The 12,513-nt window shown below is 33.5% G+C and overlaps 1 protein-coding gene across 13 annotated transcripts in view; it reads left to right on the top strand.

Moving 5' to 3' along the window:
• EHBP1 (EH domain binding protein 1) overlaps positions 1–12,513 on the top strand; it is a 322,545-nt gene that overhangs the window by 119,300 nt on the left and 190,732 nt on the right. For all 13 annotated transcript variants that reach the window (XM_069494642.1, XM_069494650.1, XM_069494641.1 and 10 more), the window contains exon 6: positions 12,044–12,225. In XM_069494642.1, coding sequence (XP_069350743.1) covers positions 12,044–12,225 — 182 coding nt within the window. The remainder of the gene's footprint in view (positions 1–12,043; positions 12,226–12,513) is intronic.

Here is a 12,513-nt window from a genome sequence, read left to right as displayed (position 1 = left end):
ATTACATGGATACCTTTTATAATGCTTAAGTCGGGGCTTTTAGTGTGCCCATCACCCGAATAGTGTTCACTGTACCTGAAAGGTAGTTTTTTACCCCTTGTCTCTTCCTTCTTCCCGTTCTTGGTTTCCAATGTCCTTTACATCTCTTTGTGCCTGTGTGTGCCTGTTGATTATCTCCCAATTATTAGAATATACATGTGGTGTTTGTTTTTCCATTCCTGAGATACTTCATTTAGAGTAATGGTTTCCAGTTTCCTCCAAGTTGGTCCAAAGGCATTATTTCATTCCTTTTTATGGCTGAGTAGTACTCCATGGTAAATGTATACCACATTTTCTTAATCCATTCATGAATTGATGGGCACTTAGATTGATTCCACTTCTTTGCAATTGTGAATTGTGCTGCAATAAACATTCAAGTGTACGTGTTTTTTTATAAAATGATTTCTTTTTCTTTGGTAGATACCCAGTGGTAGGATTGCTGCATTGAATGATTAGTCTACATCTGTTTCTTTGAGGAATCTCTGTACTGTTTTCTATAAACGTTGTACTAATTTGCAGTGCCAACAACATATAAGCATTCCTTTCTCTCTGTATCTTTGCCAATATCCATTATGTTTTGACTTTTTAATAATGACCATTCAGACAGGGGTAAGGTGGTATCTCATTGTGGTTTTCATTTGCATTTCCCTAATGATCAGTGATGGTAAACATTTCTTCATATGTTTGTTGGCCATTTGTCTATATTCTTTTGAAAAGCTTCTGTTCATGTCTTTTGCCCACTTTTTTTTATGGAGTTGTTTTTTTCTTGCCGATTTGTTTGAGTTCTTTTAGATGCTGGGTATTAGCCCTTTATCAGATGTATAGTTTACAATATATTTTCCCTTCTGTAGATTGTCTGTTTATTCTGTTGATTATTTCCTTCGCTGTGCAGAAGCTTTTTAATATAATCAAGTCCTGTTTATTTTTATTGTTACTGTATTTGCCTTTGGGGTCTTAGTCATAAATTCTTTGCCTAGGCCAATGTCTAGAAGAGTTTTTCCTACATTTTCTTCTAGAATTTTTATGATTCCATGCCTTACATTTAACTCTTTTTTCCATCTTGAATTAATTTTTGTATATGTCAAGAGATATAGGTCCTGCTTCACTCTTCTTCATGTGGCTATCCAGTTTTCCCTGCACTATTTATTAAATAGGGCTTTCAATACATTTTTAAGGATTGTTGTTATGCAGACTGCATTCTGTGACCCCAGTGCAATTAAATAGTGATCAGTTTCAAGAAGATAAGTAGAAAATTCCATATAGATGAGAAAAGTTTCTAAACATCTTGCAAGTCAAGGAACTTACAATGAAAAATTAGAAAATAACTGCAGAATCACAAAAATACTTCATGATAAAACGTTTGAGATATAGTTGAAGCAGTACTTAGATAACTATTCAGTCATGCACCTCATAATGAAGTTTCAGTCAACGAGGGGATTGGATATATGATGGTGGTCCCATAGTATAATGGAGCTGAAAAATTCCTATTGCCTTGTGACTTTGTGGACGTTATAATGTCGTAGCACACCACATTAGTCATGTGTTTCTAGTGATACTGTTGTAAACAAACCTACTGTGCCGCCAGCTGTATAAAAGTATAGACATGTTTTATTGCACTTTGCTTTACTGTACTTTGCAGATACTGTGTTTTTTAAAAATTGAAGGTTTGTGGCAACCCTTGGTAGAGCAAGTCTATTTGTGTCATTTTTTTCAACAGCACGTGCTCTCTTTGTCTCTGTGTGAGCATTTTTTTAGAAATAAAGTATTTTTAAATTAAGGCATGTACCTTTTTTAGACATAATGCTATTGTACACTTAATAGACTGCAATAAAGTATAAATATAACCTCTATATGCACTAGGAAACCAAAAAAAATTGTGTGACTCACTTTATTAGAATACTCAATTTATTGCAGTGATCTGAAACCATACCTGCAATACCTCTGAGGTATGCCTGTGTAGCACATACAATTATGGACAATATATAATACCTGATAACGATAATAACTATGTTAATGGTTTATATATTTGCTATACTGTACCTCCATTTGTTATTTTAGAATGTACTCCTTCTACTTATTTAAACAAAGAAAGTTAACTAAAAGAGCCTCAGGCAGGTCCTTCAGGAGGTATTCCAGAGGAAGGCATTGTTATCATAGGAGAACACGTATCATAGCAATGACACGAAGCCCCATATGTGTTATTGCTCCTGAAGATCTTTCAGTGGGACAAGATGTGGAGGTAGGAGACAGTGATATTGATGATCCTGACCCTGTGTAGTTTTTAACAAAAAAGTTTAAAAAGTAAAAAAATAAAAAAAGTTTACAGAATAAGGATATACAGAAAGAAAATATTTTAGTACAGCTGTACAGTATGCTTGTGTTTTAAGCCAAGTTTTATTATAAGAGTCAAAAAGTTTTAACAAATTTATAAGTTTATAAAGAAAAAAGTTATAGTAAGTTAAGGTTAATTTATTATTGAAGAAAGAAACTTTTTTTTTTTTTTTTTGAGACAGAGTCTCACTCTGTTGCCCAGGCTAGAGTGAGTGCCGTGGCGTCAGCCTAGCTCACAGCAACCTCAAACTCTTGAGCTCAAGGGATCCTCCTGTCTCAGCCTCCCGAGTAGCTGGGACTACAGGCATGCACCACCATGCCCGGCTAATTTTTTCTATATATATTTTTAGCTGTCCATATAATTTCTGAAGAAAGAAACTTTTAAATAAATTTAGTGTAGCCTAAGTATACAGTGTTTATAAAGTCTACAGGAGTGTATAGTAATGTCTTAGGCCTTCACATCCACTCACCTCTCACTCAGTGACTCACCCAGCGCAACCTCCAGTCCTGCAGTCTCCATTCATGGTAAGTCCTCCATACATGTGTATCATTTTTAATCTTTTATACAATATTTTACTGTACTTTTCTATGTTTAGATACACAAAACTTATCACTGTGTTAGAATTGCCTCCAGTATTCAGTACAGTAACATGTTGTAGAAGTTTGTAGCCTAGGAGCAGTAGACGTCATACCATGTAGCCTAAGTGTGTAATAGGCTATACCATCTGTATTTGTATAAGTACACTCTATGATGTTTGCTCAATGACGAAATTGCCTAAGGACAAATTTCTCAGAATGTATCCCTGTCGTTAAGTGACACATGACTGTATAACCTAAATGCTTGTTTCATCAAAGAAGACCTGTTCAAAATTCAAGAGTTAGAACAGAATATACCCAAGAAGAGTAGGAGGAAGGAAATGATAAAGATGAGCAGAAGCTACTGAAATAGAAAACATTCACTAGAAAGGATCATAAAGCCAAAAGTTGTTGATTTGGAAAGCCTAGTGATATAGCCAATTTATAGCAAGAATTATTTAGGAACAAAATAGACAAAGTACAAATAAATAGTATTAGAAGTGAAAAAATGTAAAAAAAAAAAAAACCCCTATACATTTTGCAGAGATAGACATACTACAAGATATTTTAAATAGTTTATGTCAATAAATTTGAAGTCTTGGATAAAATGGATAAATTTCACCACCACCCCCAGGTGGGTACAAATTATCTAAACTGACTTAGGAAGACATTATATACCTGGATTCTTCTGTAGTCACTAAAGAAATTATATAAGTAATGAAAAACCTTCCTCAAGAGAAAACAGCCTTGGATAACTTAATAGGTGCCTTCTGCAAAACTGTCACAGAAGAGATCATTTGAAATCTTTCAGAGAATAGGAAAGGAAGTCCTAGCTCATTTTATGAAGCTGATAACCAAGGAGCGAACAAGGAGCAAACAAGAAAGGAGCGAACAAGAAAGGAAAATTATAGGCCTATATCCCCCATGAACACACATATATATATACACACAAAAGTCCCATGTAAAACATTAGGCATCCACACCTAGAAATATATTTTAATATAAAGAAAAGGTACATTATGATCTAGTTGGATGTCTCCCAGGAATATGGGGCTGCTTTAATTTTGGAAAATCTATTAAATTTACCACATTAATAGATTAAAAATTTAAAAATGTTTATTCCCAAAGACAGGAAAACACTTGATCAATTCAGCAAGCCTCAGTATAAATTAAATTAGAAATAAAATTAAAACCTCTAAGCAAACTAGTAATAGAAAGGAACTTCCTTAATTTTACAAAGGATAGTACTTAAAAAAAAAAAAAGAAGAAGAAACCTACAGTACCTGCTACTTAAAGACAAAGAAATCAAAAGCATTTCCTTTTAAGATCAAGAATAATACAGGAATGGCTCCTTCACCATCTCTAGTCAATATCATACTAAAGGTCCTAGCCAGTGTACCATTAAAAAAAAATAATAAAAGTTAAAGATTGGAAAAATGAAGTGAATAGCTAGTATTCTAGGTGATATGATTGTCTAAATAGAAGTCCCAAAAGGAAATATATATTATTAAAATTAATAAAGGATTATTAGTAAGATTTCATAGATGCAAAATTTATTTGCATACTCAGTTTCCTTTCTATATGCCAGAAACAAGTAATTCAAAAATAGAATTTAAAAGACAATATTATTATACTGACAACAAAACTGAAGCACCTAGGAATAAATCTAGGAAAATATGTAGAAGACCTGTGTGGAGAAAATGATTAAAAATTTGAGAGACAATAAAGATCTAAATAGGTGTATTGAGGGAAATATCCTGTTTTAGAATAAAGAGATTCAATATTATAAAGATGTCAGTACACACACACTGATCTGTAGATTTACTGCAATTTCGATCAGCATCTCAACTGGATTTTTCACAGTACTTGAAACTATTTGGAAGAGCAATAGGTCACAGGTAGCTAAAGATACTCCTGAATAAGGAAGTAAGGAGAGGAGCTTGCCCCAGAGGCCAAAATTAAGGCAAAGGTTTGGTTGTTAAGGCAATAGTGTCTTATTTCAAGGTTACATCAATCCAGAAGTGGTCCAGAATAGAGAGACCAGAAACAGACCATATGTGCAAAACAGATTTTTGATAGGGTGGACATTGCAGAGGGGGAAGGGATATATATCTCCCTCTGTGTGTATATATATCCCTATGTGTGTATATGTATATGTGTATCTAATATATCTATCCCTCTGTGTGTGTGTGTATATCTATCCCTATATATATATGAACTATTTAATAAATGGTACTTTGACTACTATTTACCCATAATATTTTCAAAATGAAATTAGATCTCTATCTGAAAACTTACACAAAAATTAATTCTAGCTGGGTGCAGTGGTGCATACCTGTAGTCCCAGCTCCTGGGGAGGCTGAGGCAGGAGGATTGACCCCAGGGGTTCGAGACTGCAGTGAGCTATGATTGTGCCACTGCACCCCAGCATGGGAGACAGAGTGAGACCCTGTCTCTTAAAAAAAATAAATACATAAAATAAGGCCTGGCGTGCTGGCTCACACCTACAATCCTAGCACTCTGGGAGGTAGGAGGATCGCTTGAGGTCAGGAGTTTGAGACCAGACTGAGCAAGAGTGAGACCCCATCTCTACTAAAAATAGAAAAAATTAGCTGGGCGTGGTAGTGTGTGCCTATAGTCTCAGCTACTCGGGAGGCTGAGGCAGAAGGATTGCTGGAGCCCTGGAGTTTGAGGTTGTTGTGACCTAGGCTGAGGCCACGGCACTGGAGCCCAGGTGACAGAGCAAGACTCTTGTCTCCATAAATATGTAGATAGATAGGTAGATAGATACTCTGTCTCTTAAAAAAAATTAATTCCAGGTGGCATTGACTCTTAAATGTGAAAACCAGAGGTATAAAAGTTTTGAAAGCAGTATAGGAGGATAGCTTTATGACCTTAGGGTTGAGAAGATTTTCTCAAACAAAATGTAAAGGCACAAATCATGAAGGAAACAGTTGAATTTATAATAAATTAAGAAATTGGACTAATTTAAAAGATTGCATAGACAGTGAAAGTACAAGCCAAAAACTGGAAGAAGATATTTGCAACGTGTATAAGTAACATTGGATTATGTTTAATATAATTAATATGAACTAGTTATCAAAAGATAAGCAGCACAATAGAAAAATGTACAAAAGATTTCACAGAGGAGGAAACACATGGACAATAAACTGAAAGAATAATCAGTGTCATTAGTCATCAAGGAAATGCAATTAAAACTGTAATGAGATATTTAATAATCTAAGATTGGCAAAAATGTAAAAGATAGAAAATATCAAGAGTTAGTAAGAATGTGGAAAGTGGAAACTCTTAGGGAGTACAAATCAATACAGCCACTTTGGAATACAATTTGACATTTTCTGGTAGAGTTGAACATGTATATATCCTATGACCTGGCTATTCTTATCCTAGAAATATGTCCTAGATAAATTATTGCACATGTGTACCAGGATATAGGTATAAAAATATTTATAGCAGCTTTGTTAATTACAAATAAATAAACACAAAAAACCCATGTGTCCATCAATAATAAAATGGATAGGTAAATTGTAGAAATTCATGTAATGAAATATTAGCAACAATAAAATTTAATGAATCACAGCTATACACATCAGAATAGATGAATATCAAGACATGATGTTCAATATCAGAAACAGGTCACAAAAATGGTGATGTTGTTATATAAAGCTTAAAAACAATAGAGCCTTTTTTCCACTTTTTTTATTATGGTAAATGCATATAAAATTTACCATTTTAAACGTTTTTGGTTGTATAATTCAGTGGCATTAAGTACATCTATAATGTTTCATAACCATCACCAATGTTTCCAGAACTTTTTCATCATCTCAAGCGGAAATTCTCTGTACCCATTAAAGAATAACTCCCCATTCTCCCAGTGCCTAGTAACCTGTATTCTACTTTCTATTTGCCTGTTGGTTATATAGGTAGAATCTTACAATATTTGCCCTTGTGTTTGGCTTATTTCACTGAGCATGTCTTTAAAGTTCAACCATGTTGCATGTGTCAGAATTTCCTTAGTTTTTAAGGCTGAAAATATTTCATTGTATGTATATACCACATTTTGTTTATCCATTCATCAGCAATATTCTTCAGGATGCATACATAGTTGGTTATATATTTTGAAAAAGTAAAGGGAAAGAGTAATCCAAAATTCAGTGGTTACCTCTGGAGGAAGGAATGGGAGGGGATGCAATCTGGAAGGGGACATGCAGCTTTTAAGGCACTGGTACTCTATTTCTTAAGCTGGGTGGTGAGTATAGGATGTTCATTTTCTTATTCATTAATACTTATGTTTTCTACTTCAGTACGTATGATGTATTTCATAATTTTTAAAAAAATCCATGGTAATGCTGTAAGTTTAATTTTTAGTCTCTTGTAAGGGGGCCTGATAATTAAAGTATTAATATATGACAGAATTTTTTAAAACATTCTATGTAATAAAACTCTGAAAAATCATAAAGATCTAAGTAAGTTTCCCCCACCCCATAGTCCTCTTACGTGGGAGAAAGAGTTAAATTTCTAGCATGTGGTTTATTTTATACAATATTTTCATAAAGAAAGTTGGATATCTTAATAAGAGAGGCATCATATTAATTTTATTTATCTTGGGGCCCATAGTAAATGAAATACCATACAAGGAACTATTCTGTAAGAAAACCAATTTGAATAATTTGAACAAGAATTAGAATATGAACTAAATTTAACTATTTAACTACATTGCTTGCTGCCATTATGTTATATACCATGTTGTTAGTTTTAGGGGGGAAAAGTGGTGAGGGTTAGCTACATGCTTTCTTCTACAATGTTTAAAAATATTTGTAAAGAAATCCTTAATGATTACAATGTCTTTATTCATTATATAATTAGTTCATTCCTATTAGAAAAGTTATTTTAAGATCTTTTCCCCTTCATCTCATTTATTCACCTATTATTTGCATTGTTACCATGTGAATAGCAATGAAAATACATTGAGGTGGAGAATTTATTTTAGGTTTGACTTGAACATAGGGGGTCCATGCATGAGTTTTAATAATGTAACTACATTACTTTGAAGTAAGCATCATACATTGCCTTGTGCATTTATCTATTTTCCTCATTTCAAGACAGGTGATCCTGGATAGACTATTGATAATATAGTATCACAAAGCAGGTTGAACAGTCCATAAAAATTAATAAATACTATTTATTGAGTATGTGCTAAATACTCTAGTAGGTATTTTCATATGTTACTGCAAGAATTTCTTAAGGACATATTTCTGGGATGGGAACTGCTAAGTCATAAGGTTTGCATGTATTCTGCTTTATAAGGTAATGTCAAATTGTTTTTCAAAGTGGCTGTGTCAATTAAAACTCTCTCCAGCAGTGTAAGAGAGTTTGTATTGTTCCACATTCTTGTCAACACTTGTATTGTCCAAGTTTTAAAAATATTTGCCACTTGTGTGAAACTGGGTTTAAATACATGAAAAAATCTGCAAAGAGTAACCAGTGAATAAGTGCTGGTGCCACATTCTAATCCAGGTTTGTTCAATTCCAACTATGATAGGCTTGATTTCAAAGAAGTAGAAATATATAGGCTAAGTCTTTTATAACAATGAAAATAGTTATGAAAAATGAGACTGAGATTTTTAAATTAAAATAATTTTATGTAAGAACTTCCTTAGGGAAAATATTTCTGAAAATGTGATTTTAAATTAACTGGATCAGAATCACCTGATAGTAGTGGTGTGCATGAGTGGAGATGGGAATGTTACTTTTTAGAAATCAGCAGATTTCTGGGTCCATCTTTAGGTCTACTGTTAATAATTTAAGATTTCCAGGGGTGGGACCCAGGCTCTACATTTTAAACAAGCTCTCCTGGTTTTGTTTGTTTTTGTTTTGCACTAAAGTTCAAGAACCTCTGCTTTAGGAATTTTGAACTAATTCCCAAAATATTGCCAGATTCATGTATAAACAGATCAGGCCTACAGACAGAAATTTAGACTTACATATATATAAACACTCACTTTTTATTGACTCTTGTCATCAAACTTCCATTCTCTAGGAGTTCCTCATACTATTTTTTCTCTTATTTCTGCATGTGATCTGAAGTAGCATTAGGACCCTGGCAACAATAATAGTAATTCTATAAACTCTCTCTGCCTGGCTGACCCCCAGTCCTTTAAAGAAGTACTATAGCATGCAAAAAAAAAAAAAAAAAATGTTCATTTGGCAGTGCAATTATTTCATTCCTCTTTATAGGACTGATAACAGCAATGATCACCATCTTGAGTGGGTAAAGATTTGGACTTGATTATAAAGTGTGAAAATTCATGGAGCTGGGGTTAGAGCTGTGAAAGATCCCCATATTTTTCTCATTACTGGTCTTCTTAAAATGTATTTTCTGTAGATAAGCTAATTTTAAGGAGAAAGCAATATCTGAGCTAGGTGAAGAATTTCTAGAAACCGTATTCAGATGCCTTCTTTGGTAGTAAGCCATTATATTAAGGACACAGACTCTACTGAGGTACTGTGTTATTATAATATTGGGAATGGATGTTGTATACTCAACAGAGCTCTATTCTGCTCATCTGCTCAGACATTACAAAGGACTATTTCATTGTTGCTGAGCAAGTAATTGCTTAATTAAGTGGTATAGCTAATTATGTTTAGAATTTAGTAGCATTTATTACCTATTGTTTCAAAGACACTGATTTACCACAGCTTAGACCATCTTTTTTGCCATAAAACTGATTTCATCAGAAAAACTTTTCTACATACTTTTTATGCTGAGAAGTGAAAATGAGGAATATTATCAAGAAAACATCTTTAAACTGAGTTTTTGATATTATGCTCATTTCTAAGTTATCTTAATTTTTATAGTTTGATTATTTGGTTATAAAATTAAATAATTACATTAAGGGATCAATGTCACACTTTGTGGAACAGATTTGTTTAACAAAAACTGAAAATAATATGTGACAGATAGTATGTCATGCTTTCAAAATAGAGGCTTTAAATCCTATATTATATGTAGAAGTTGTTAGCTATTCTAAAGGTACAATAAGAGATTATTGTTCATATCAGTGTAATAAATTGATACTCCCTGATCGTAGTTTTTCATTTTGCACATTGTCAGAACCTTGGACCTTAATCTTATTCTGTGATTGACAGTAGCGACCAGGGAAAGAACATTTGTATTGTTTGGGATAGTCACATCTGTTCAACTTGATTCAGTTGAGGGTATTTGCATATTCTTAAGTATTTCTTCTGAGAGGGCTTAAATCCTTCTCAAGTGTTTGATGCATTTTTGAAATTCATTCATAAGGTATCTACATGCACTAATAGTTCTGTATAATATTGCTGTGCATAATCAGACAGATAAGACCATATTTTAAAACAAGGTATTCTTTAGGGATGTTACATTACATTTTTACTTGTTCTGCTGGGCAGAAATGTCAAGTTTTTGAAAAAGGGCTGTTTTAATGTTTTGATTAAATTAGTGTGTCCGTATTTTGGGCAAATTTGTCAATTATAGGACAAATAATGATTTATTAAATAATAATTCAAAGGTATTAATGATAGGTTTTCCTGCCTTGATTGGAAAACTGAGCAATTTTATAGAACATAATTATAGAATTTGAGTGAATTTCTGTTTACACTCTTATTTTATAGGGAAGGTTACTGAGGCTCAAGTTTCCTGACTTGCCCAAGGTCACACAGCTTGTAAATTAAGCCTTAAGTTTTGATCTTAACTCCCAGATCAGTAAACCCCAAGAAATAATGGTACATGATTTCTGATTTACATTATTTACTAATGCTACATCTAAAATTTTCCCCTTGGCGTAGAACACAGTCAGAGATTGTCTTATTCTTCATCATATCTCTCCCGAATTTAGATGGGGTTTTATATGTAGTTAATATATAGTCATTATCTTGCTGTCCTGTTTTCATTGTTCTCCTACCTAGGCTATTATTCTATTAATAAAAAGGATAATTATGAAACATGATAGTTTGTTAATTGAATGTTTAACACCTCTGATAGCAAATAGGTTTCATTTCGTGTTCCATTTCTGATGAATTGGCAATACCTGTGTTGAGAAAAACTTTGAGCTCTGCTGAGATCAGTTAGTGGTGTCTCTATGGGCATAGGATCAGAGAAGCCAACTGTTTCTTTCTTGATATACATAATTTTATGGAAGAGAGAGAGAACTATGGACTGATTAGAAAAAGCCCTGGGAAGAAATAAGGTTCAAATTACAGGATACATAGGATCCAGATGTTGTAAGCAAAAAAGAGGTAGAATACCATCTAGGCTGGGAGTTCTAAAAAAATTTGTAGGTGTTTAATAGGAGAAATATCATTAGGTTATGTTAAGTATGATCAAAGGAAAAAAACAATTGTCAAACACTTGTTGATGCCTAGCCCTTTGCTAGATTATCTTCTCACAGTAGCCCTGGAGATCTTCTATCCTAGTTTTCATTCCTTGCTTTTTCTTTCCTGAGGTACTTAGGGTTGGTTGTTCTAGTCTTCTCTCATTTCTGCCTGGGCCACTTCTTTCCAATTTGATGTCTGCCTTAGTTACAGATATGAAAGTTGTGGCTAGGCACAATGGCTCATGTCTGCAATCCCAGCGCTTTGGGAGGCTAAGGCAGGAGGGAGGCTAGCTTAAGGTGAGGAGTTCGAGACTAGCCTGAGTAACATAGTGAGACCCTGTATCTACAAAAATAAAAATTAGGCATTGTGGCATGTACCTGTAGACCTAGCTACTTAGGAGACTGAAGTGGAAGAATTGCTTGAGCCCAGGAGTTCAAGGATGCTGCAGTGAGCTAGATTGTGCCAGTGTACTCCAGCCTGGGCAACAGATTGAGAACCTGTGTCTTTTTAAAAAAAAAAATAATAAAAAAATAATAAATAAAAAAAATAAAAGGTATAAAAGCTGTGATATAACTTTATGGCAATTTTATTTAGTTATTGTGTTATAGGAATTTGTGGGAGAAGGAAATTTTCAATTGTTATTTGATTGTATTATTTAAATAGCATTTTTAGATATTTGGTTATAAAATAATTCCAAATTACATAGTTATTTTTTATCTTCCAGGAATCCCCTTCTGGTCGAAGGAAAGCTCTTGCTACTAGCAGCATCAATATGAAACAGTATGCAAGTCCTATGCCAACTCAGACTGATGTCAAGTTAAAATTCAAGCCATTATCTAAAAAAGTGATATCTGCCACTCTCCAGTTTTCATTATCTTGCATTTTCCTTAGGGAAGGAAAAGCCACGTAAGTTTCTTTTGTCAAACAAGCTGCTTCACATTGTGTATCAAAATATCATAGGTAAATAGCTTTTGACTCAGTAGACTAGCAACAGTTGAACATCTTACAGCATGCCAGTCATTCTTGCCGTTCTTTGTTTCAGAGGCTGAATTAAATGAACTCCTTGTTATAAATAGTCTCTTTTGACTTCAAAGAATGAACAATAATATAAAAGTGATCACATATGGTTTCAAATTTTAAGTAATATATTGTAGGGTAATATAAATGTTTTATATTTCAGTGTAGTAGTCTGAA

This window comes from Eulemur rufifrons, chromosome 19 (genome assembly GCF_041146395.1).
Source record: "Eulemur rufifrons isolate Redbay chromosome 19, OSU_ERuf_1, whole genome shotgun sequence".
NCBI lineage: Eukaryota > Metazoa > Chordata > Mammalia > Primates > Lemuridae > Eulemur > Eulemur rufifrons.
The sequence above is the reverse complement of the archived record's forward strand: the minus strand, read 5'-3'. Positions and strand labels throughout refer to the sequence as shown.